The sequence below is a fragment of the Vulpes lagopus genome, chromosome 4, assembly GCF_018345385.1.
Source record: "Vulpes lagopus strain Blue_001 chromosome 4, ASM1834538v1, whole genome shotgun sequence".
Lineage (NCBI taxonomy): Eukaryota > Metazoa > Chordata > Mammalia > Carnivora > Canidae > Vulpes > Vulpes lagopus.
In genome coordinates this window covers 75,372,646-75,397,414 of record NC_054827.1, presented here as the reverse complement: position 1 = coordinate 75,397,414, position 24,769 = coordinate 75,372,646, and the positions used below count along the sequence as shown (strand labels likewise).

The 24,769-nt window shown below is 33.8% G+C and overlaps 1 protein-coding gene across 7 annotated transcripts in view; it reads right to left on the bottom strand.

Moving 5' to 3' along the window:
• FAM172A (family with sequence similarity 172 member A) overlaps positions 1-24,769 on the bottom strand; it is a 418,896-nt gene that overhangs the window by 181,148 nt on the left and 212,979 nt on the right. For all 7 annotated transcript variants that reach the window (XM_041752634.1, XM_041752632.1, XM_041752628.1 and 4 more), the window contains one exon: positions 14,186-14,305. In XM_041752634.1, coding sequence (XP_041608568.1) covers positions 14,186-14,305 — 120 coding nt within the window. The remainder of the gene's footprint in view (positions 1-14,185; positions 14,306-24,769) is intronic.

The following is a 24,769-nucleotide window of genomic DNA, read 5'->3' as shown; positions in this document are numbered from 1 at the left end:
ATAGTGAAATGTAAACTCCAATTTACAGTAAAATTCAAAGGATGAAGCAAGTATGGTTTCACTTTTTGTTACAATATTTAAATTGCCATATTTTTCTCCAATATGTAGGAAAAAAGAAAAACAATTTTGGAGTACTATCATCTAATATTTGACAGTGTTGACATTGTGATCGGCAATGAATAATGAAATTCTAACCTTCCTGACCTAAATCTGCACAATATGTGATTTTTTTTGCTTTTAAAAGCATATTCTCAATTTAAAAAGTATGTTAGGTATGATACTCAGTTTACTGAGTATCATACCTAACTGAATTTTGTACTTTACAAATACAAATGTAGAATTTCTTTGAATAGAGAGTTCCTTAAAATATCTTATTTTAAAGATTTATTTATTTATTTATTTATTTAAGAAAAAGAGAGAGTACACATGCACATGCCTGATGGTACAAGTGCAATGGGGTAAGTGGCAGAGGGAGAGGAACAGAGAAACTTAAGTAGATTCTGTGCTGAACACAGGAATCGATTTCACGACCCTGAGATCCCGACCTTAGGGTTCAACACTTAACTGACTGTGCCACCCAGGCACCCCCAAAATTCCTATTTTAATATAAATTTATTTCATGTGGGTTTTTAAAAAAACCATCAGAGGGGGAGACTGCTTCATGGGTAAATTCATTAATTCTCACATTGGATTTTGATTTCAAATTGGATTTCAATTCTGGCTCTGACCCTTGTTGTGCAACCTTGGGCAAGTTCCTCAACCTTCCCAGTCTTTCATCTGTACAACAAGGCCAATCTATCTACCTGAAAGAGTTAAACGTTTAAGTTGTAAAAATACCTTGTTGAAACAATGTTTAATGACCAAATCTAGTAGTATCCTAAATTAATGCTCCCTTCTGAGGGGCAGTATGTGTAATAGTTATGAGCATGGACTTTGGAGCCAGAAAGCTCAGGTTTAAATTCTGGCTCCATCACTTACTAGTGATGTGTGATCTTAGTACTTAACATTTTGGTGCCTCAGTGTCCTCATCTGTAACTGAGAATAATATTAATACCTACAGCATAGTGTTATTATAAGGATTGCATGAATTACTATATATGAAGCACTTCAAACAATGCCTAGTACTTGGTAGTTGCTATGTTATATAGCTATTATTTCCAGATGTAACTTACAGATTTAGGTGAGGCAAAGGAGCAAACATCGATGGCAGAGATTGTGCCAGTGAGACTTGAAAGGTCAAGTCTATTTAGTTAGTATTAGAAGACAGCTGTCTATTTCCAGCATGGAATGAGCTGCAAAGAAGAGCCAACCAGGGGCTTGGCCAAGGAAATTCATCTGCTTTCCAGATCTTCATAAACTGTTTTCAATTTTTCAGCTTAAACTGTATTTCCAGAGCACCACATCAAAACATATTCAAAATTTAAATATAAATGATTTGGGGATTGCCTGTTATTTTAAATTTTCCACACCTTCTTTCCCCTTCATTAGTTTGGGTAATTAAGAATCGATTAAAATTGAAAGTCTGCTTGGAAGGCACAGAAAGGAATAAGCAGTAACAGGATAGAGAATAAAAACTAAATCATCATGAACTTCACCAGAGAAATGTGGACCTGAATCCTGACAAATAAGAAAAACCAGGAGGTTGTTTCAGGAATAAGAGTCACCATAGTCAGAATATTATGCCATTTATTCTGCATAGCTATTTGATGAGAGGAGAAACAAACCAAAACCCAAGGTAACAAAATAGGAGGTATGTCTTCAAAGGAAGAAAAGATATATTTAAATGGTTCTCATCTGTAAAATGGAAATGATAACAGTATGTAGCTCATAAGGATTTGTGAGGATTAAGTGAGATAAAATATATTTATATAAAGTATATGGTAAGGATAGTGCCTGGTGCACACTAAGTATTGTTAAAGTATTATGATGAACATGAAGATGCTGTTGCTGCCTTCTGATGTGTAAGACATTCATAAATGCTAGTTCTATTTCCATTTCCATTTCCAAGACACTGCTATGAATTTCTTAGAACTGTTCTTGACCCAATCATGTCTTAGGCTCCCATGCATGGTTGACAGATTATATGATTCTATTATATAACAGATTATATGATTCTATTATATAATAGCAATGACAGGGCTCTATGAGAGAGAGAGAGGGCTCTATGAGAGTGAGAGAGGGCTCTAATACAGCAATCAGATATGAAGGTATCTGTTTTACTTGAAAATCTCTTGTAAGATCTTGGAGTAAATGCAGGTGTCATCAGATGTTAAGGTTTATAATACGCTAAGGATAGATAATATATTACTACACATTTAATATCTGGACATAATATAAACATAAATATGTCTAATATTTAGATAGATATCCTAAAAATGCAAAACTGAAAATTTAAGGATCAGCCTGTAATAGTGATAAAAACTACTACATATTAATGACATTGGAATTAGGAATTTTTTCTGAGGTAAACTGAGCAGTAATACAACAAAGGCAATGTATAGGGGCTAGTGATCTTGTATCATTTTACAATTGTTCACGGAGCACCACTTTATTGAGAAAGTCAATAAAGTCTTTGTTGTTAGCAGACAGGCTACTAGAATTTTTTTTAGAAAATCAACATTTATAATTATAGAGCATCCCTTGATGTAACTGGAAAGAAGTCACGATAGGGAATTTCTACTACAGAAGAAAGTCGAGGTGCTTTATCTTTCTGACCAGTGCCTCTCCTTTAGAAAGATAAATGTCAAGTTTTCTTTTAATCCTGATGTCTGATTAATGTAGTAAAGAAATTTGGAATAAGATGTTAGAAGTTAGATGTCAAGATTTATGGATATTAGACATCAATTAGGTATATTAGAAATTACAACACTTTTTAATCATTTGACTCTATTATAAAATTGTCACCAAAACATTAAATAGCAAATTTTATTGTATTCCTATGCTGTTTAATAAACTTCTTTATGAGAAAAATTCAAATAAGGTATGGAAAACTAAGAAGAAATCTGAATACACTAATACATATTTAAACAGGCAATTTTTTTCCCTAGAGGATATGAGATTTAACTTGTTCAATTTAATCAGAGAAGACATAACTAGTTTAGGGGTTAGGGTTAGGTTTGGCTACTTCCCTTGAGTAGAGATTTCATTATCTTCTTAGGTGTTTTTCTTTTTCTTTTCTTTTTTTTTTTTTTTAAGATTTTATTTATTTACTCATGAGAGACACAGAGAGAGAGAGAGAGAGAGAGAGAGGCAGAGACACAGGCAGAGGGAGAAGCAGGCTCCATGCAGGGAGCCGGATGTGGGACTTGATCCTGGGTCTCCAGGATCAGGCCCTGGGCTGAAGGCGGCGCTAAACCGCTGAGCCACCCAGGCTGCCCTTAGGTGTTTTTCTTTATTCACTGACCAATTTCCATTAATGGCTCTTCCAAGTGTCCAAAATTTTGGGGACACAGACTATACCGCCTACACGTTCAAGCATACGGATTCTAAATGTCTCTGTTTTACATCTTAAATAATCAACTTTGTTCTCTCATCCATCCCGCTTTGCTCTATCTTGTGGCTCAATATGAATGCCCAGACCTTATTCTTTATCTGACTCAACAAAGCACCATCTGAGATCTACTTTTGATAATTTAATCTCTATATAAATACAAGATCAAAAACTATTTATTGAGTACATACTTATTATAGGCCCAACCAGGCTAGCAGCATAATAGAAACCAGAGAAAAAATGAATTTGTTATTTATTCTTTGCCAATTAAGAAAAGGACCAAGATGACTTTAAGCAAAATATATTTATGAATTAAGACACTCAGTAAAAGATCAAGGATGAGGGATCCCTGGGTGGCGCAGCGGTTTGGCGCCTGCCTTTGGCCCAGGGCGCGATCCTGGGGACCCGGGATCGAATCCCACGTCGGGCTCCTGGTGCATGGAGCCTGCTTCTCCCTCTGCCTGTGTCTCTACCTCTCTCTCTCTCTCTCTCTGTGAATATCATAAATAAATTAAAAAAAAAAAAGATCAAGGATGAGAATAATTAATGAAATGAAAAACTAACCATAGCTCTGGGTTTATAGGAGACCAGAGTAAAAATGCATTACAGAGTTTTTATTTTCTGGTAAAAAAGCATATCGATTTATTAATAGAAATAATTCTCCCCAATATTTAACTAAGATAAATTTACTTTGTGGATCTTTATTTTGGGGAAGTTAACGTCTTGGGCTAAACCCTACTTCACAAGTATCTTACTATATAATACCCTGATTTGTTTAAATGTGCTTCCTATTTAGATTATCACCTTCTTGAAGCCAGGGATGATGTGCTTTAATCTGTTTTCCCAGTACTTCCCTCAGAGTGGGATGTTCAAATGAAAAAATGAATTAGTAACTTTAATAGTTTTCTGAACCATTTTTTGTTTAGAGGGCAAAATATTCAATCCCAAGAAATAATTTCTATAAAGTCAAATGCATAAGATCCAGGTGGCTTTACTGTGATCTAACTTTATTCACTGAAAAGGTGCTGAAAACCAATAGCAAAAAATAGGAGGAGAGAGATAACTGATATATGTATAGGGGTTAAAAGTCTCTAATTCTCAGTTAAGAACATACCAGCTTAAAAGAATATCACTTTGTTTCTCTGGGCACAAAAGGTTTCACACCCATAGTGTGATCATTTCAGAGCCATGAGAACAGGAAAATGATAGCTCTTCCGATCTCATCTCCTTTATTGCCATAGAAACCTGATAACCAGTTCACCAAGGATAAGCCCTGGGTATCTAAATAACCTTAGAATGTAGTATTCTACTGTATCCCATTCTGATCTAAGCCACATAAATTGGACTTCTGCCTTGATTCATCATTTCATAATCCTTTTGATGTTTTTGCCTACTCCTATATAACCTCTTTCTTTCTCAGGAAAAGATTCCATTTCTAAACCTTTAGCCAGGGATTGAAGCCTTAAACCTTGCTTTGTTTAACCTTTTCCCAGTACTGGATCCTGTTCTTTTTCCCCGCCTTTTCCTTCCCTATAATGCAGTGATGTAGGGTATGGTTGGGGAGAAGAGGTACTCTTAGAACCAGTGACTACATTCTTTTACTCACTTATCACCCAATATCTTAATTTTCTATTCCCTGCAACCAGATTATACCTCTTTATTTAAGCCTGAGTTCACCATGCTCTATTGAGGCTCACCTAGGGATGTTTCACCTGCTACTTGCCCCAAAGCCAATCTCTCCAGCTAAATTAGCTCCTCCTGAACGTATTCTGAACTCTAGTTATGAGGCCTTTCCCTGAATCTGACTTCTTTGTTCTTCTCTCAAGCTGTATTCTAACATGGATCTGGTATGCTTTGAGTCTGAGTCTACCTGGCTCCCCTGAGTTAATCAGAGTAAATAATTTAATAAGGATTGAAATCTAACTTCTAAGACAGAAGTTAAATGGTTTTGATTGCAAGATTTTTGTCCTCTAAGAGCTCTTTTCAGTTTGTGGTATTAAATCAGAGGTGTCACCGTGGTTGGGAATCTTATTTGGGGACGTGCTTACATTGAGTGATTATCATAATGTTATAAGTACAGTAAAAACAGCCCCTTTATTAACTGAAATGTGTTTTCCTACAATCTCCTTTACAATAGTCAACCATGCTCTCATTCCTGCAATAAAATACAAAATCTCTCCTTAAGATATTTTACAAAACCAATGGAAAAGAAATATTTCTTGTAGAAAGATTTATATCTAACAAATTAATATATCAATTTATCTGGGTCCTCCCTAACATGCTATTGTCCTAATTTACCAGTGGTTTCCTGGCAGTCTGTAGAATTACCAGATACAGCATCCAGTCTTGCAGCTGCACAAAGGCAGTAAGACCTGGATGCTGCCCATTTTTGTGAATACTGAAAAAGCCTCCTCAAAAGGTTAATTCTACTGGAGTAATATGGATCATTTATTCTACAATAAACATTCTTATTAAAGATCAGTAAATTTTTTCCCATGTCAGCCTTTTGAGCAACCTGATCCCTGATCTTGGTGTGAATGAGGGACATAAACATTAAGAAGCACACAAGGTCCTTAGTGGAAATGAACTACTAAGAATGGAAATAATCACAAGTAACATCATACTTAATGGTGAAACAACGAATGCTTTCCCCTTAAGACCAAGAACCAAAAGATGTCTACTGTAGCTACTTCTATTCATTATTGTACTGGGCAAATTAATTCGGAAAAAAAAAAAAGGAGAGAGAAGAAAAGCAAAGCATCTTGATCAGAAAAGAAGTACAAATATTTTTAGTCAATATTACATGATCTTGAACATATGAACATAGAGAAGCCTAAGAAATTCACACACACACACACACATAAACCAGAACAAATAAATGAGTACAGCAAGGTTATAGAATATAAGACCAACACATGAACACTGTATTTTTACACTAACAGCGAACAATCTGAAAATGAAATTATGAAATAATTCACTTACAATAGCATCAAAAAGAATTAAATATTGAGGAATAAATTTAACAAAAGAAGTCTAAGACTTATATACTGAAAACAATAAAACATTTCTGAAAAAAGATCTAAATAAATGGAAAGAAAGTCTATGTTCATGGAATGGAAGACGTTATGAAGATGGCCATACTCTGCAAATTGATCTCTACACATTTAATCCCAAAGTCCAGTTCCCTTTCTTGCAGAAATGGACAAATTCATCCTAAAATTCATATGCGAATGCAAGAGATCTAGAATAGCCAAAATAATCTTCAACAAAGACAAATCAAAGAGGAAAGAGTAGTCTTTTCAGCAAATGGTGCTGAAACAACTGGATATTTGCATTTAAAAGAATTATGTTGACTCACACTTCACACAATGTATAAAAATTAACTCAAGTGACAAAAAAACCTGAATGAATTCAACTTCATCAAAATAAACTTCTGTACTTCAAAGGGCATTATCAAGAAAGTGAAAAGATATCGAACTCTTACAACCCAACAATACAATGACAACATAAAAAAAATGGACAAAAATTTTAAAAGACATTTCGCAAAAGAAAATACACAAATGGCCTTAAATAAACACATGAAAAGATGTTCAAAATCATGAGTCATTAGAGAAATGCAAATAAAAACGATAATGAGATACCAGTTCGCCCCCACTAGAATAGCAAAAATAAAAAAGACAAACAGTAACAAGTGTTCATGAGGTTGTAGAGAAACTGGAACTCTCATACATTGCTGGTAGGATTGTAAACATGGGGACTGATGGCTAATGGATATTGAATTCCTTCCATGATGATGAAAATGTTCTAAAATTAGACAGTGGTGATGGTTGTATAATTCTGTGCATATACTAAAAACCACTGAATTGGACACTTTAAAAGATGAAGTTTATGGTATGTGAATTATACCTCAAGAAAGCTTAATAAGTCTTATTTATATGTCAATAAATATATTAATTAATCTAAAAATATTTTAAGGTAAAAAATGGAAATAAGCATAGGTAAGCTAATTATTAAATAAAAGATAATATTAAACTCATAATTGAGGGTAAAATGGAAAATTTCCAAGACTTATTGTATACACTGCTACATAATATTATGAGGATACAGTATAACTTAATTTAGTAATTTTCTTCTTTGACTGAGGAGACCATATTTTGAAAAGTCACAGAGAAATAATCCCCTAAGGGATGAGGACACCAATAGGGAAAAGACTGTAGGAGACTAACAACAGGAACAAAAAGGGTAATACTGTCAGATGTGAAAGAACTGATTAGGCAGATTTTCCAAATCAGTCAATATTCCAATACAAAGAATGATTAAGTTAAGTTAGTAAAAGAGTTATTGCTAATGCTTGAATTCTCTATATAGATCAATTAACTTTGGAGATAATTTAAGCCTATTCTTGTTATTGCAATATATATTGTTTCCAAACTTGGGTAAGGGTGATAGAGCAAGAACAGTTAGTTAACTTGGGCAAGGTAAGATTCAGTGATAAAAGATAAAAACAAAACTAGTAAAACAAAACTGAAGTTTTTATTTGTGAAACATACAAATATTACAGAAAAATGGAGCATTAAGTAAAAATACTTTGTGAAAAATCTAGTAAGGAGGGAAATTCTTTCACTTGGAGTTGTGTGTGGGGGGGATGGCATTGGCAAAAATGAGAAAGAGCACATCCTTGGGGGGCATCTGGACTCATATTTAACTACAACTGATTTAATTCCTCAAAATCAGACATTTTCTAATTTAATCTTTGAACTCTATTGTAAGGTGGGTACTTTTAGAGGAGGACACACAAAAAGGATTTGATTCAAGTTATCATAACTTTTAGGTATCAGAACTAGGATTCAAACACAGGTCACCTGAGTTTGTGTTCTTCTACTACACTGGGCTTGGAGGCCAGGGGTGGAGATGTAGCAAGATGAGGCAATGGAAATAAGGAAATTAGACTAGAAATGAAAGATTCTACTGGGAAAAAGAGAGTTGAAAAGAAATAATCAGATTATACAGAGGATCTTAAAATTACAGACAGGAAACATAAAGCAGTAGACATCTGGAGCCAATGTGATTCTAGAATGGCATGGTGAAAGAGGTGTTTAAATAATATTATCTATAGTGTGGTATATGGTATTAAATAAAGAGTAAAGACAGCCAGTAGGAATTGGGTAGAAGAGTACAATGATAGAGTTGTGAAATGATGAAATTAATAGTGGGCAGAGAGAAGAAAAGACATGATGGATATTTCAGAGGAAAATAACTGACAAAAATGTGTTGGCTGATTTGATATGGGACAAAAGGAGTGGCGTAACATAAAAATGAACATTCTTTCAAACAGTGGTCCTCCTAATACTTATTAAAAATGATTTGAGTAAAAGTTAAAAAAACCAAATTCCAATACACAGGTAACTCCAGTGAAGTTTATTAACAAATCACAAATGTAGACATAACTCTCCTTTTCTTTTTAAAGCCTTGACTTGATATTTCATTTATTCATTGATTATTAACCACAATTTTAACCACATAGTATGTGCAAACATTTCCCCCAAATACCTACATGTTGGCATAATCATGGTTTATTATTCTTCACCTGCTGTGCTTGGATTCTTTTTTATTATTATTATTTTTATTTTTTATTTTGCTTGGATTCTTTTTGTATCTACTTTGATATGCTTCTATAGATGTGTATGGGGGGAAGGATATACTATGCCCTTTTTTTCCCTCTCATTCAGCTTTCTGAATCCAATATCACTAAATCATGGAGAATCTCTCTCCTGAACATCTTGAATGTGTGCTTCTTCTTTACCACTCTCACTACTTCTAGGTGGGTATAGTCCTTCGTTGAATTTCACTTGGATTCTTGCAATTAATTCCTAAAATTAGTGTTATTAACAATTAATGTAAGGCATGAAATAAAAGTGAATAGAGGAGACCAAAATAATATAACCTCTGATTCTTTTCTTTAAGAAGCATACAGAACAGTTACCAAAACTAAATTGTCTTCCTATAAAATAACTAAAGAATTAAGATACCATTCCCCACAAGTTGTAATCATCCCATACATTAACCTGCTATTTGTATCATGTAGGCAAGCAAATCAGAAATTCAAGTGATATTACAAATGGTAACTTATTTTTGCTGAATTACCAACATTTTCAAGGATTGTAAGAAGTGTCCTGGCCTGAATTATTTTGATACTATCATGGCTCAATTTTTCTTTGCTTTATCCCTTACTTATTCTACCTCTCCTCTATTCTTGATTCCCAGTAGCGCAACTTCTAGATTTTTCCACCTATCACATTACTACCAATATCTATATACTAGTCTACAGATATACTACCAATGTCTAATTTACTTTCTTCTTTGTAGACAAAATGCAAATGATGCTTCTTTAAGGTCAGAGTTAGCTAATGCCATTGATGGTAAAAACGAATACTTTTAGTCCCACTTCATTTTTCTCTTCAGCGTAAATCCAAATCATGCTTCAGGCTGTTTTTTAAAAAGACTGATCCAGAGTAGACTGAGCTTGAGTGTCCTCACACAGTTATGTCCAAAAACTAGTCCTCTATCAGCTGCTGAAGGTCAGCTTAGGCTGCCTGAAGGCTAGGGAGCCCAGCATGGAACAATGGCAGGGAAATAGCGTTCCCTTCACTCCTTAATTCACATGCAAGTGAGGTGCCAATCAAGTGCTGACAAGCATGGAGAAACCAAAATCAAAAGTGGGTAGAGATACACTTTCAAAAGGAGCAGTTTTCACACATTTTAAGTGATGTTTTTAGCAGTGGTTGTGAACATATCACTAATAATATGGAAAAGGAAATAAAATTCATTAAGAAAAATAATTTTATATAAGCTAAAATGATTCAATAAACTAATGAAATGCATTTGCTAAAACTGTTTAATGTGTTTTATAAAAAAAGTATCAATTCTCACTTGGAGTAAAGAAAAAAATTGAATGCAAATTGATTTATTGAGTACTGCAAACATGGAAGGTAAGGTGAGCTGAGATTGGAAACTGGGCATTGACAAGGAAAGCGGACTTATTTACAAATAAAAGAAAATTTTAAGGTTGCCTGATTTTGTCAAACTATCAGCTAGAAAGACAAGAGCAAAGCACTTTGAAATGACCAACAATGTAAGCAATGGAATCACTTCATCAAAGTGCCTAGTGAAAGAGATGATGAAAAGCTTAAAACTGTATTGTTTTTAATGACAGTTAATTTTCAACAAATGAGCTTGATTTTTAATATAAGGCAAAAGCAAGCTTAATTATTTGTAGATGTCCTTCTGAATGAATTTAGTAAATGTGTTCTGGCTATGACTACTAATTCTACCACGTATGAAGCAGAAATTCTAAAAACAAATTTAAGACTTTGTAAATTAAGGTTTAATAACTGTAACTTTATATATTGTAACTAATTAAATACACAGAAAAGATAACATACGACAGATTACTTTTAAAAATTCATTAGCAATTCATAAAATAAAGAGCTCTTCTCTTCCTCCCTTTTGTCTTTAATGGGTGAATGCTGGAATGTGCTACCAGAGTTGTCTTAACATCTATTTTTACAAGGATCATAGAAAGTTTAGAGAATTAGAAATTTGGGTTGCTACCATATGGTGATTATAAATGCAGTGAAAAGGATTTTTTTATCATCACTTTTCTCATTATTTTAGTAAACTGTATACTGTTTTTATGAGGTTAGACGTGATCAAGTTCCAAGATTTACTACCATAAAATGAGCACTGGTTTTGAAAATAAATCTCTTAATTATAATGTATTTTTCAGGAGAAACTCAATAATTTAAAATAGGACATAATCATAAATGTTCTCAGTTTTCAAAAACAACAATTACCAAAATATGAAAGTCTTAGAAATATTTTATGCTCTAAATATAAAAGTAATTTATTTTCAGATATCTATTAGCAGCACATTTTAAACAATTATACACAACTTTAATTTAATTATAAATGACAAGATATATTTTACAATATGAGAATATGACAGTAGTAGAAAAACAAACTCCAGGAATTCATACATGATACTACAAATTAGGACTGTTCCAAAAAGAAGGGGGGTGGAAAGAGATAGAAATAAAGAGAGATAGAGTGAGAGCGAGAGCAAGAGCGAGAGCGAGAGCAAGAGGGAAAGAGAGAGAGAGAGAGCTTGCAAGAGAGAGGGAGGGAGGGTGTAGAGAGCCTTTACACAGGATTAAAATTCTATGATAATTCAAAAAAAGTTTACTGAAAAGATTTAATGTCTGATGTGTATAATGTATTATTGAGACAAAATTCTAAGACGCAATTTAAGATGTTCACAATTCACTTTCTTATAAAGTTAATATTACAATTTTGGATCCATGGGAAACAATTTCATATATTACACTAATACTGAAAAATCCTGAGGAAATGAATATTTGTCAACACTTTGAACACCATGACTTTTCCCCTAAGAATATCAGGGAGAACAGGAAAGAATATTATTCAACTTTCAGGAAAAGCAAAGGTTTAAAAATATTTCAATGTGTTCTGTTGTTTCTTTATGCTATCTTTTAAAAATCCTTTTGAAATTAAGTAGAAATACAATGGCCTTAAATGTATTAATCAAGCTTTGTCAAAAATCTATGTAAAACTCATTAGTGGTTTTTGTTGTTATTATTATTTGCTTAGAGGAATCTATTTATTGGGTCAGGAACCACTTTTTCTTCAGTTGCCACCATGGGTACGCCCCTATTACACACCCCATCAAAGTTACTTCACAAAAAGTAGCAAATATTATGAAGTTGAGATAATCACGATTAATATTTTAAAACCTAAACAAGGTACATTACATTAAATAGACTTCTCAGTCCTGGTGTTGCCTGACAGATATGTGATGTGCCAGTGGTTATATTATATTCCTCCTCCCATGCATGCACCTCCTGCAGAGACAGCAGACTACAGAAGCTGACCCTTACTGAGACCATCTTGTCTCTCTGACAAAGCTCCTTTTTAACTTCTTACTTACTGGTTACTTCCTGTGATGGAGAAAAACTTTAGCTCAGCTTGTGATAATTTCACAGGCCCTGAGGACCCTGACCCTAATAGCCTCAAGGTCAGAAGTCAAGTCTTGTTCTGAAACATCTGTGTGCTTTATATTAAAGTGGAACAAAAGTGGAGAAATATCCACCAGTGTGTGACAAGAAGGACAGGCAAAATAGGACTGACACACTGGTCATCTGTTACTCTGTCATCTTCACTTCATTTTAAAAACTGTCCAATATTCACTTAAATTCCAAATTTAATGTACAAAGGGCTTTTATAAACTGTCTTAAAGTAAAATGCTAGGGATTTATGTTTTACAGTAATCTGGAATTTGGTTAGTCTTGTAGGCTTTCATATATATTTTAAGTTACTCTACAAGCCAGTGAAATTCCAAGTTTTAAGTTATTTAATGGCTTACAAAGAAAATGTAAGGTACATATATATGCTATATGTATATATGTGTGTGTGTATATATATATACAGATCTTTATCTGTAAGGGCTAATAGGACTATTTGAAAGACAACATTCACATACTAGTATGTTAAAGAGCTATCTCAAAATATCTATTATATATTAAAATAAATGCAGCAGAATTAAAAGTACTTGAAAATAATTTCTAAAAAGTAAAATCCACTTAATAAAAAGATTTAACTTATTTACTGATCTTAAGAGAATATAAGCATTTGTGAATTTAGGTCAGCTAAAGCATTCTTAGGTGTCACCATCAGTTTTATATCTAAATCATGTGGGTAAGCGATAAGGTATGGGGAGGCTGAAAAGGCCATGGAAATATATTTAATTTTCACAACAAAGAGAAATGCACACCAAAGGTTTGAAACGAAAGTTAGACAACTAATGCTGTGCCTGCTTTTAATGTCCATGTTAGGCTATTTGAATTTAAAATTATCAAATGTACTTTTATCATATTAATCATTTTATTATAAGCACTAGTACCTTCCGGTAACATAAGATTTATGGACATGGAGGCATAAATTCTTCATTAATGCATTTTTGATATTGATTATGCCCCATTAACCATTCATACTGGCACAAGGTGTGGTACTCGTAACACTGCATATAATACAGACAAAATTCTTAAATCTTGATACTTTTTCCTGTAATGTACACAATCTTAACTCCAAAAATCAGAGTACTTTGAAATGCAAAGATTTTTATGGCCAGACAATGAATTCCACTTAGCAGATTAAAGGAAACCTTATGATGGTTTTAACACCGATTATATGAATTCGGGTCAAATATCAAGTACTGACTTGTAGAGATAAAAGTTAGTTGAAGATAAACAAAATAGTCTCCAATATTCAATAGGTCTCTCGAAATTTTAAACAGTACAGGTAATACATGCTTCAGTTGTGTACACAAGACACAGGAAACATAAGTATCATCAAATGTATGAAAATACTCTATATTATAAAAATTAAGAAATAATATGTAAATAAGTAATAGGCAAAAAGCTTTCTGGTTAAGCATTGAAAAGCTCTGCCACAATAAAATAAATAAGTATATGCTTTTAAAACATTATAAAATTATTTACTCATAATATTTTGTTTTCATCCTTTATAAAAGTAATTTAAGTAATGATATCAATTAAAAGTGAGGGGGGATAAGCCTGTAAAGAGTTTGGGAATTAAAAACACAGTTAATTGTGTACTCACCAGTTCAACGAAAGCAAGTCCTCCATAGCTGTGAGCAACAAAAAACACATTCTCAGCTGCAGACTGGGCTATGAAATGGTCCCATACATAGATTGCATGTTCTTCAGGAGAACCATTTTCCTAGAAAGAAAACAAATATCATATTTTATGTACTGTATCTAGTTATCACCATAATCAAAAATTAAATTATATACCTGCTTACATAGCCTAAGAAATAAGATGGTTATAGCTCATTGAAAATAATATGAAATAATACGAAAACAAAAGAACTACCACTGAAAATTCAACTCAGAGAATAAAGTATAAAAATATTAGTAAAATGCTGCTAAGCTTAATTGCTATCATAATCTTCAGAAACAAAATATTCAAAACAACCATATTCTGAGGGGAAACTGCATTCTGGCATATCCGATATATTAAAATATACATGTATATAGCAGTAAATTACAGTGGTCTTATGACAGAAGAGTGTAACACTGAAAAATTCAGTTACATTTTTACATTTATATCTGAAAATATTTCTATTCTATGTAAACTTAAATTATTTGATTTCTAAAATTTTAAGTATCTCCATAAGCTGACAATAAGCAGAAAATTACTAACAAATATTCTATACTTAAATTATTTAAAAATATACTTTTTTGTAGAACTGTTTTCCATACACATTTTATTTCTAGAACTGGGAGAAATATAAACATATAAACCTAGGGGCTTCTATGTTTCGATTAACTTGCTAAACCCTAATAAATGTATGCATATTGCTTTAATTCCAAAGGTTCTATAATAATTTCATTTTGTTGTGTTTATTTAGATAGTTGACACATATTCTGGTCAAAGTTTAAACTTGGATAATGTGGGGGAAAACAATCCCCAAAGAACTAAATAATATTGATCAAAAAACAAACATACAAAATACAGCAGATCATGAAAACATTTTTGTATGAGTATTTCTTCAAAGCTTTAACATCAAGCAGTAATTCTCTAAAAATGTCATGGTATTAAGACAATGAAGACAATTTATTCACATTTCCCATCTTAGAAATTTTATATCATCATATAAAATAGGGGAGCATGAGTTCCCTTGCCTCCTAGACAGTGTTCCCCTAATGTCCAGCTCTGTGCAAAATTTCTCTTCAAAGCTCCAAACCCATATATCCTAGTGCTTGACAGTCATTTACTTTTGGATGTCTCACAGATACTTCAAACTCAACCAGTTCAACATTGCACTAGAAATTTCCTCTACAGGGATGCCTGGGTGGCTCAGTGGTTGAGCATCTGCCTTTGACTCAGGTCATGATCCTGGGGTCCTGGGATTGAGTTCCGCATTGGGCTCCCTGTGAAGAGCCTGCTTCTCCCTCTGCCTGTGTCTCTGCCTCTCTCTGTGTGTCTCTCATGAATAAGCAAAATCTTTAAAAAAAAATAATAAAGAAAGAAATCTCCTCTACAAACCTATGTCACTGTCTTTGCTCCCCATCTCCAGGCAAAATCTGAGCATCTCTTATTTGCCTCTCAAATTACACATATAATCAATCATTAAAATCCTGCTGATTTTGTCCCCAACTATATCCTAAATTCATCCATTTTCTCTTTTCTCATTTTCCCTGGCTTAGCTCACACCATTATCATTTTACAAGTAGATGACTGCGATGGTTTCTTCAGGATTGCCTATTTAAATGTTCTAATCTGTAGGGAGAAGGAACTTCTAAAAATGCAAATATGAACATGTTGCCATGTTACTCACCTCCTGCTTATTAGATGCTTCAAAGCTGATTCATTGCCCTCAGGATCAAGTTTAAACTCAGTATGACATTTAAGACTTTTCATAATCTGGCTTCTACCTTCAACTGCATCTCTTATCACTACTCTGCAATAGAAGATGACCCAAAAGACATCTTTTTACTCCAGTAGGAGACCACAGAGAACACTCTCTGTGTTCTAATTGCAGGGAACAACTTCTAGTAACCTAACTGTGCCAAACTTTCTTTTTTCTGCATGATTTCCTTTGTTTAGAAAGTGACTCCTATGATATGTCCTCACTTCACCCATCATCTTCATCTGCATAACTCATTCTTGTTTTTTAAACTCAAATGAGACATCATCTTCCATCAAAAAGTCTTTCCTATCACCCCCAAGACTGGGTAATGTCCAACAACATCTTATGCATGCTCCCATTACTGCACTGAATAATTTGTATTGTAATTGCTGGTTAGATTATCAAAGTCTTGAGGCCAAGAGGTCTTACTCATTAAATCTTATTGTAATAATAATGAAAATACAACATTTATCTTCAGGATGATTGCTTACAACCTTGTAGTCATATACTAAAATACAAATATGCTTTGAAAGATACCGACTGGTAACATACATATGAAAATACCCATAGTTAAAGTATAAATAATAAGTAAAAGAATGATCATTGGAAAGAAATCCACGTAGGGCATTTTTGGTTTTAATAGAATTTAGCTTTAATTAGTTTAAAAAGTAGGAAATGGTTATTATATACATCAGCATAGTAGTTAACTCTAAAGAAGAGAGACGGAGTTGTGAATAGAAAATAGACTTCTATACGAAAAAAAAAAAAAGAAAAGAAAATAGACTTCTAGTAATTGGCACTGTTGCATTTCTTGATTGGAGTTACAGAGATGTATTGTTTATAGTTATAATTAAACAGACTAATACAAACTTAGCAGTTTTCTGTACACGTATGTAGAGTGACCACAGAATTTACTATACAAACCTCTGAGAGTGAAGAAAAGTACTATTAGTTATTGTATGAGAAGAACAGGTCTAAATTGGGACTATACAGAGAAAACACACACATCTGGTCACCCTAATTATATCCTACAATGAAAGAAATGTAAAAACAAAATAAGAAGAAGGCTAACAGAAGTTCCACCTGCTGACAGTTGACAGAACTAACAATCTTACATAACTGTGGTAGATCTAAACATCCTTCTTTATACATCCTTCTTTTTCTTCTTCTTCTAAGAACATCCTTCTTTATACAGGGAAAATAAAAACCCATAGGAGATTACTCTGTTCCCATTAGGCTTTGTGGTAGAAGTGGAGGGGTAAAGATGATAAAAAGTAAGCCAAGATTCTGGCTTTTAATGTGTTTGCAATTTCATAAGTGTCTTGACACATAAAGATATAAGAGATAGTAGTGAGGAGTATCACTTTCTCTAATCCTGGCAGACTGTCTTGATACCCAGTTCAATAGGCCTATAATAAATCCATATGATCTGACCTCACTGAGGTCCTTCATACTTTCTTCTCACAGTTATCAACTCTTCTTTTACACTGTTAAGACCCTATCTGCCCCATCCTTTCCATTCCCATCTCAGTTTGGATGCTCTTATAAGATTCCTAACTATTCACATTTCTTGTAGTTTTCCCTTTACTGTGTTGCCAGATCAATCTTTCTGAAGTCTGGCCCTGATCAACCACTCTCCAGCCCTAAAAAGTCATTTACTGAAATGGTCCCCATTGCCTACAAAATAAGTGGAACTCTTAGCCAACATTTTCTCTAAACTCACCTTTCAAGCCATCCTTCTCACTATTTCCAGGGACCTTATTTATGCTCTAGGAAAATCTGGATTACATATTAATACAGATGGTGACCAACTTAACAATGGGTTGACTTAATGATTTTTTGACATAATGATTTATGCTGGGTAAAAATATGCATCAGGAGAAACTGTACTCCGAATTTTGCATTTTGATATTTTTCTCAGATAGCAATCTATGTACAATACTCTCTCATGATACTGGGTGGGGGCAGTGAGCCACAGCTCTGTCAGCCACATACTCATTAGGGTAAACAACTAATAGATTCAACAATCATTCTGTACCTATACAACCTTTTTGTTTTTCACTGTCAGTACAGTATTCAATAAATTACATGAGATATTCAACACTTTATTATAAAATAGGCTTTGTGTTACATGATTTTGTCCAAGTGTAAGTTAATGTGAGTGTTCTGAGCATGTTTAAAGTAGGCAAGGCTAAGGTACAATGTTCTGTAGGTTAGGTGCACTAAATGCATTTTTGATTTACAACATTTTCAACTTACAATATGGTTTATTGAGATGTAACCCCATTGTATGTCAAGGAAGAGCTGTAGTCTGAAAACCATAAATAAAACTCTACCATGAAATTCAGTCTGAGATCTCATGGTGCAGCTTAGATTAGGCAAAACTTAAAAAGCAGAGAACACATCCAAGGGAGCAGTTCAGTAATTCACATATGAAGTGATAAAGACTATAATACTACTCAGGGTGATAGAGTGAATGGAGAAGAAGGGATGGAATGAGTCACTACCAGGAAGAATCAGCAAAACTTTGTGACTCACAGGATATGAGGGAAACTGCCAACGAGGCCCAAAGAACACATCTAGGATTAAAGGAGAGCCAAGAACCAACAGTTCTTTCCACCATTCACAAATAAGACTACTGTTTTCAGAGATTAGTATCATAGCTGAGTCTTTCCCTCAACAGTCTATGGAGTTGTTAAGAATGGGCTGTCAGCAGTAGGAAAAAGAAGGCTCAAATATCCATGTACACCAAGTGCTTAAACATTTTTAGCCTGATTTGAAGGTTATCAAATTACTATAGTTTTATATTGTAAAACCAAAAAAATAAATAAATAAAACCAAATGTTCCAAAAATTGAGATGCAATTGAAAAAATGTCTATAATACTCAGATAAGGGGCCATCTATAGTCACAACGAAATAATGTAAGATTATTTTGGGCCACACTAGTCATTTCTTGATTTAAAAACATATAGGGCAGCACCAGCCAAACTTTTTTAGTGGGATCCTTGTAGCAGTTCCTGTAGCAGATCACACAGCCCTCCAGGAGTTACTGTCTTTGGACAATGGAACATTAGTTTGGGAGTGCAGGATTCAGACTCACCTTGGGCAGATGCAAGAGTTATCCTGCCTTAAAAGCCTTACACCACACAGAAGCTAATAACCTCTTGCAACAACTCCATAGGCATGGCTTCCAGGATACCTGCCTACAAGGGACACACCCAATTACAAGTTACTAGCCTCAGGGAAGATCAAAGCTTTGGTATTTATAGCCTATTTTAATTTCTTATAATCCAGAAGCAGTTTACCAACCAGGGGTCATTTTCTACCATAGGCAATGTTCCCTGGCAACTATGCACATAGAGTGAGTGCTGTATTATGCTTCCCCGAATCCCCTTTAGTTATATAGTACTCATTTCCAGAGTTGCTGCAACTGTTAGCAGCTGATAGCTTTAGCTGAGGCACTCTCTAGGAACTGCTCTCAGCCAAAGAAAATTATCTAGCCTAAAGTTACAATACCATCTCTGAGGTAACTTACATTGCATGATGGGTCAAAATGATGTGGATCTGAAAAGGCTCTATCTCTTGCCTCAAGGCAAGATATCTCTGAAAAGGCATCCCAGATCCCGAGATCACTTTGGAGTTAGATGAGGCCTTTGTTATGACTGTACTTCATTTCAACCTCTTCTGCCAAAACCTATTTTTAAACTCTCGTATAGGTGCTAATTCCAAGAGCACTCCCCAACAAACTTCTTGCATGTACTTTTAGAACCTATTTCCTGGGAAACCCAATTTAAGACACCACCTTATCAGGCTTCCAGGGACATAGAGCTAGAAAGTTAACTGAAGGTCAAATTCTCCTTTAGAAGGGGATAAGATTTTGTTAACTTTTGATCCACAATATCTTACAAGAGATATATGGAAAATATACATCCATTTATTTATTTATTAAATAATTTTTTAAAAATGTTTATTTATTTATGATAGTCACAGAGAGAGAGAGAGAGAGAGAGAGAGGCAGAGACACAGGCAGAGGGAGAAGCAGGCTCCATGCACCGGGAGCCTGACGTGGGATTCGATCCTGGGTCTCCAGGATTGCGCCCTGGGCCAAAGGCAGGCGCCAAACCGCTGTGCCACCCAGGGATCCCCCATCCATTTACATATATTATTAACCTGTGTATGTTTAAAACTATGGCAAAACAATGTTGGTTCAAGTTTACCTGCCACCTCTACTATTAGCTACGTGGCAGAAACTGAACCCTGGACTATTTCACTGGTCCTTTTCTAGTCTGCTATTTCTTTAATCTGCCATGTCACTTCTTCTTCCTCCTAGAATATAAGCAATTTGAATGTAGATTCTCTTTTGGATAAAAACTATAATATAAGGCATGCCATAAGCATTTAATAAATAACTAACAATATTATTGATAAAATATCATGAAGAATGTTTCAAAACCAAGACAAAAGAGTATTTACACTCCATTTCAGGAATCTAGCTTCTAATAATCTACAATGTGGCAAGAGACTGATGTTCAAAGATGTTCATTACTGTTCCATTTATAAAGCAAAACTATGAATAAAGTAATAATGTCCAATAATGCAGAAATAAATATTTAAGTAAATTTTAGTTTATTTAAAGAGACATTTGTAGCTATTCAATGAGTTTATAAATTAATACATGCAGTTCATCTAATTTTACATGTGGCATAATTTTCACTCTATAAAAAGGCTTAAAAAACTAGAAGGAATCAAATAAAAATATTAAAAGCAGCTGAGCTGCCTATAGATGGTATTATTATAAGTATTTGATATTTTTAGTTTCTTTACATTTTTCTGAACTTTTCAAAATTTCTACAAAATACATGATTTTTATAATAAAACAAGTGAATAACAAAGGGATTTAGAAACCCTGCTAAATAACTTCCGCTGGCTTCCTAGGACAAATCAACATCTGAGCAAGGTCTTTACACCTTCATATCTAACAAATACCAAATCAGAAGGGTTATTTCAAATAGGTTTAAAAGTAAGAAAATATAGCTAAAAGTCTGATAGTAACTAAGGAAACCAAAATGTCACAAAAATTAGAAGAGCACACAGTGCAACAGTCTGAAACTACTGTTAATAAGAAAGATGAGAGCAGTACTGCATTGAAAGTATAGTTAATAGAGAGGAATGATAAAGTTTCTGAATCATCAAAACAAAATTGATGTTATGTGAATTCCATTTTTTGAAGGACTAGTGACATACAACCGAGAGACAGTTTTATTCAAAATATTACTTTATCAACAAATGGTGTTGGGAAAACTGGATAGCAACATGCAGAAGAATGTAACTAGACCACTTTCTTACGCCATATGCAAAAATAAATTCATAATGGATGAAAGACCTAAATGTGAGACAGTAAACCATCAAAATCCTAGAGGAGAACACAGGCAGCAACCTCTTTCACCTTGGCCATAGCAACTTCTTACTAGACACATCTCTGTAGGCAAGGGAAACAAAAGCAAAAATGAATGACTAGGACTTCATCAAGGTAAAAACCTCTGCACAGCGAAGGAAACAATCAACAGAACTGGAGGGTATTATGCTGAGTGAAGTAAGTCAATCGGAGAAGGACAAACATTATATGTTCTCATTCATTTGGAAAATATAAATAGTGAAAGGGAATATAAGGGAAGGGAGAAGTGTGTGGGAAATATCAGAAAGGGAGACAGAACATAAAGACTCCTAACTCTGGGAAACGAACTAGGGGTGGTGGAAGGGGAGGAGGGCGGGGGGTGGGGGTGAATGGGTGCCAGGCACCGAGGGGGGCACTTGACGGGATGAGCACTGGGTGTTATTCTGTAAGTTGGCAAATTGAACACCAATAAAAAATAAATTTATATTTAAAAAAAGGAAACAATCAACAAAACTAAAAGGAAACCTCTGGAATGGGAGAAGATATTTGCAAATGACATATCTGATAAAGTGTTAATATCCAAAATTCATAAAGAACTTATCAACTCAACACATCAAAAACAAGTAATCCAGTTAAAAAAAAAAGACACAAATAGATATTTTTCCAAAGAGGACACACAGATGGCTAACAGACATATAAAAAGATGTTGAACATCATTCATGACTGGGGAAATACAAATCAAAAGTGCAACAAAATATCACCTCGCACTAGTCAGAATGGTGAAAATGAACAGCACAAGAAACAACAGGTGTTGGCAGGATGCCGGGTAGGGGAACTCTCTTATGTTGTTGGTGGGAATGCAAACTGACGCAGCTACTCTGTTAAGCAATACCGAGGTTCTTCAAAGAGTTAAAAATAGAATGCTATGATTCAGCAATTGTACTACTATTTAACCAGAGGATATAAAAATACAGATTTGGAGGAATAGATGTGCTCTGATGTTTACAGCAGCATTATCAACAATAGCCAAACTATGAAGAGAGCCCAAAAGTCCACTGACTGACAAAGAAAATGTATATATATATATATACAATGAAATAGTAGCCATAAAGAACGAAATCTTGCCATTTGCAATGACATGGAGAATGCTAGAGTATTATGCTAAGCAAAATAAGTCAGTCAAAGAAAGAAAAATATCATATGATTTCACTCATATGTGGAATTTAAGAAATAAAACAGATGAACATGGGGGAAAAAAGAGAGAGGCAAGCCAGAAAGTAGACTCTTAACCACAGAGAATAAACTGAGGGTTGATCACCAGAGGGGAGATCAGTGGGAGTGGGTTAAATAGGTGTTGGGGATTAAAGAGGGCACTTGTGATGAGCTCTGGGTGTTATATGTAAGTTATGAATCACTAAATTCTTCACCTGAAGAATATTACACTGTATATCAACTAACTAGAACTTAAATAAAAACTTGAAGAAAAAATATTATTTTAAAAAACAGGTGACAAAAGAGATAAATCTTATTAGCTAAAATCTTAGCTAAAAAAGTTGCCTTTCATATGTGACTAAGACCTTCACAAAATTTATCTTTCACTATTCACTTTTTTGAGAGAGCCAAATCCCCACCATTTTAAGATATAACAAATTCTGCCAAATATTTGCTGCCCCCACAACAATTAAGCACATTAGTGGTAGCACAGGAAATAAACTTAAGTGGTTTTTAATATACATTTCTATTTCTAATTATATTACTAAAATCCCATTTTTATGAATGAGATGATGATGTTCTTAGGTAAATGTGTCATTTTCAACCCACAGCTCACACTATGTTCCACAACCATTACATATTTACAAACCATAATTCAGAGAGTGTATATTACCAAAAATGTATTTTGAAACTAAACAGATTTCAATAAGAAAGACTTCTTAATATGCTTCAATTACAGAAATGCAAACATACTAAATCTTCTCTATAGAAGTTCGTTTTATATTGAGTAACTTCAAGATGGATGGTTTTAGAATATATAAATCTACAAAGTACATGAAAAGAAAACAAGTGACTCTTAATTAGAGTTTGCTGGTGGCAGGATGCATAGGATATTTACACTGTGGAACTGGACTGTATTCAGAGTACAGGTTGGATTTCCTGATGTACTCTTGCCATCGTTAATTGTTAAATGCCACACAGAAGTGATGCACTAACCAAAGCCTTATCACGTATGCCAGATTCTACTACCTAGGCATTGCAAGGTCTGCATTTATGATGGACTACCTGAGCTGATAACACATGGAATTATCTAAACAACATTTGCATATTTGTGTAATTATTTTCTAAGGTTAATTAGTTCCTGTAAAGCATTTTGCCCTTTGAGACTGCTTACAGTGACAGGTTCACATATTTTTTGAACCATTGCCAAATTTGACAGATTTTTTTTCTCCAGTTAACCTGTTGCTACAAAGTTATAAAATGAATGCTACTATAATATATACTTTAAACTTAAAATTGATTTTAGGAAAAGTAAAATGAAAGCTTAATGAATTTGAAGGTTTTTTTTAAATGTCCAATTTTAAAATCAATGTCAAGATTATTTTTTTATTTCATATAAAGAAAAAAGTGACTACATTGATAAGCATATCTACTAAGAAAACTATGAACACTAAAATCTAGCATTTTTTACTTTAAACTAGCATATACCTATGTCATTACTTTCAGTCACATATATCAAACATACATACACTCCCACCCCCACTCACAATCCTTACCATATCAATGATTTGCTATTTACACTGGAGATATCAACTAGAGAAAGAACACTAATACAAAATCTATATCTTTCTTGATGGCAAAATTTACAAATCAAAGAACATTCTTTTACAAAGCTAAGACTTTTTATTAGGTAAAATGTAATCTCAATGAAATCTAAATGGAGGCAGAAACCAAAGTCAAGTGGATTTTTGAAGATGCAAAGATGTATGTCACCATCTTGCACCCAACTCATCCACAGGTACAAGATAAAAGAAAATTTATATTTTTAGTAACTGGCCAGTTCAATTCTCTTCCAGAAGAAATGAAACACAGTACCATCTGACTCAAACTTATAAAGATACACACAAGGAAACTATATGCTTTAGCTTTAAACCTTTAGATGACTCTATTAACTCCTTGTACATAAACAAAGTGTAAATTGTACATTAGTACAAAACAAACATTTATAAGAATAGTTATGTATAAAATATGTTTTATGTCACATGATTTGTAATTTAATTTCAACCATTTAAATAATTAGGATTAAAAATTTATCTTCATTTTGCCATATTTGAAATGTGTGATCTTTAAAAAAATAGTGTATGCATTTGTGTTTAACAGTGA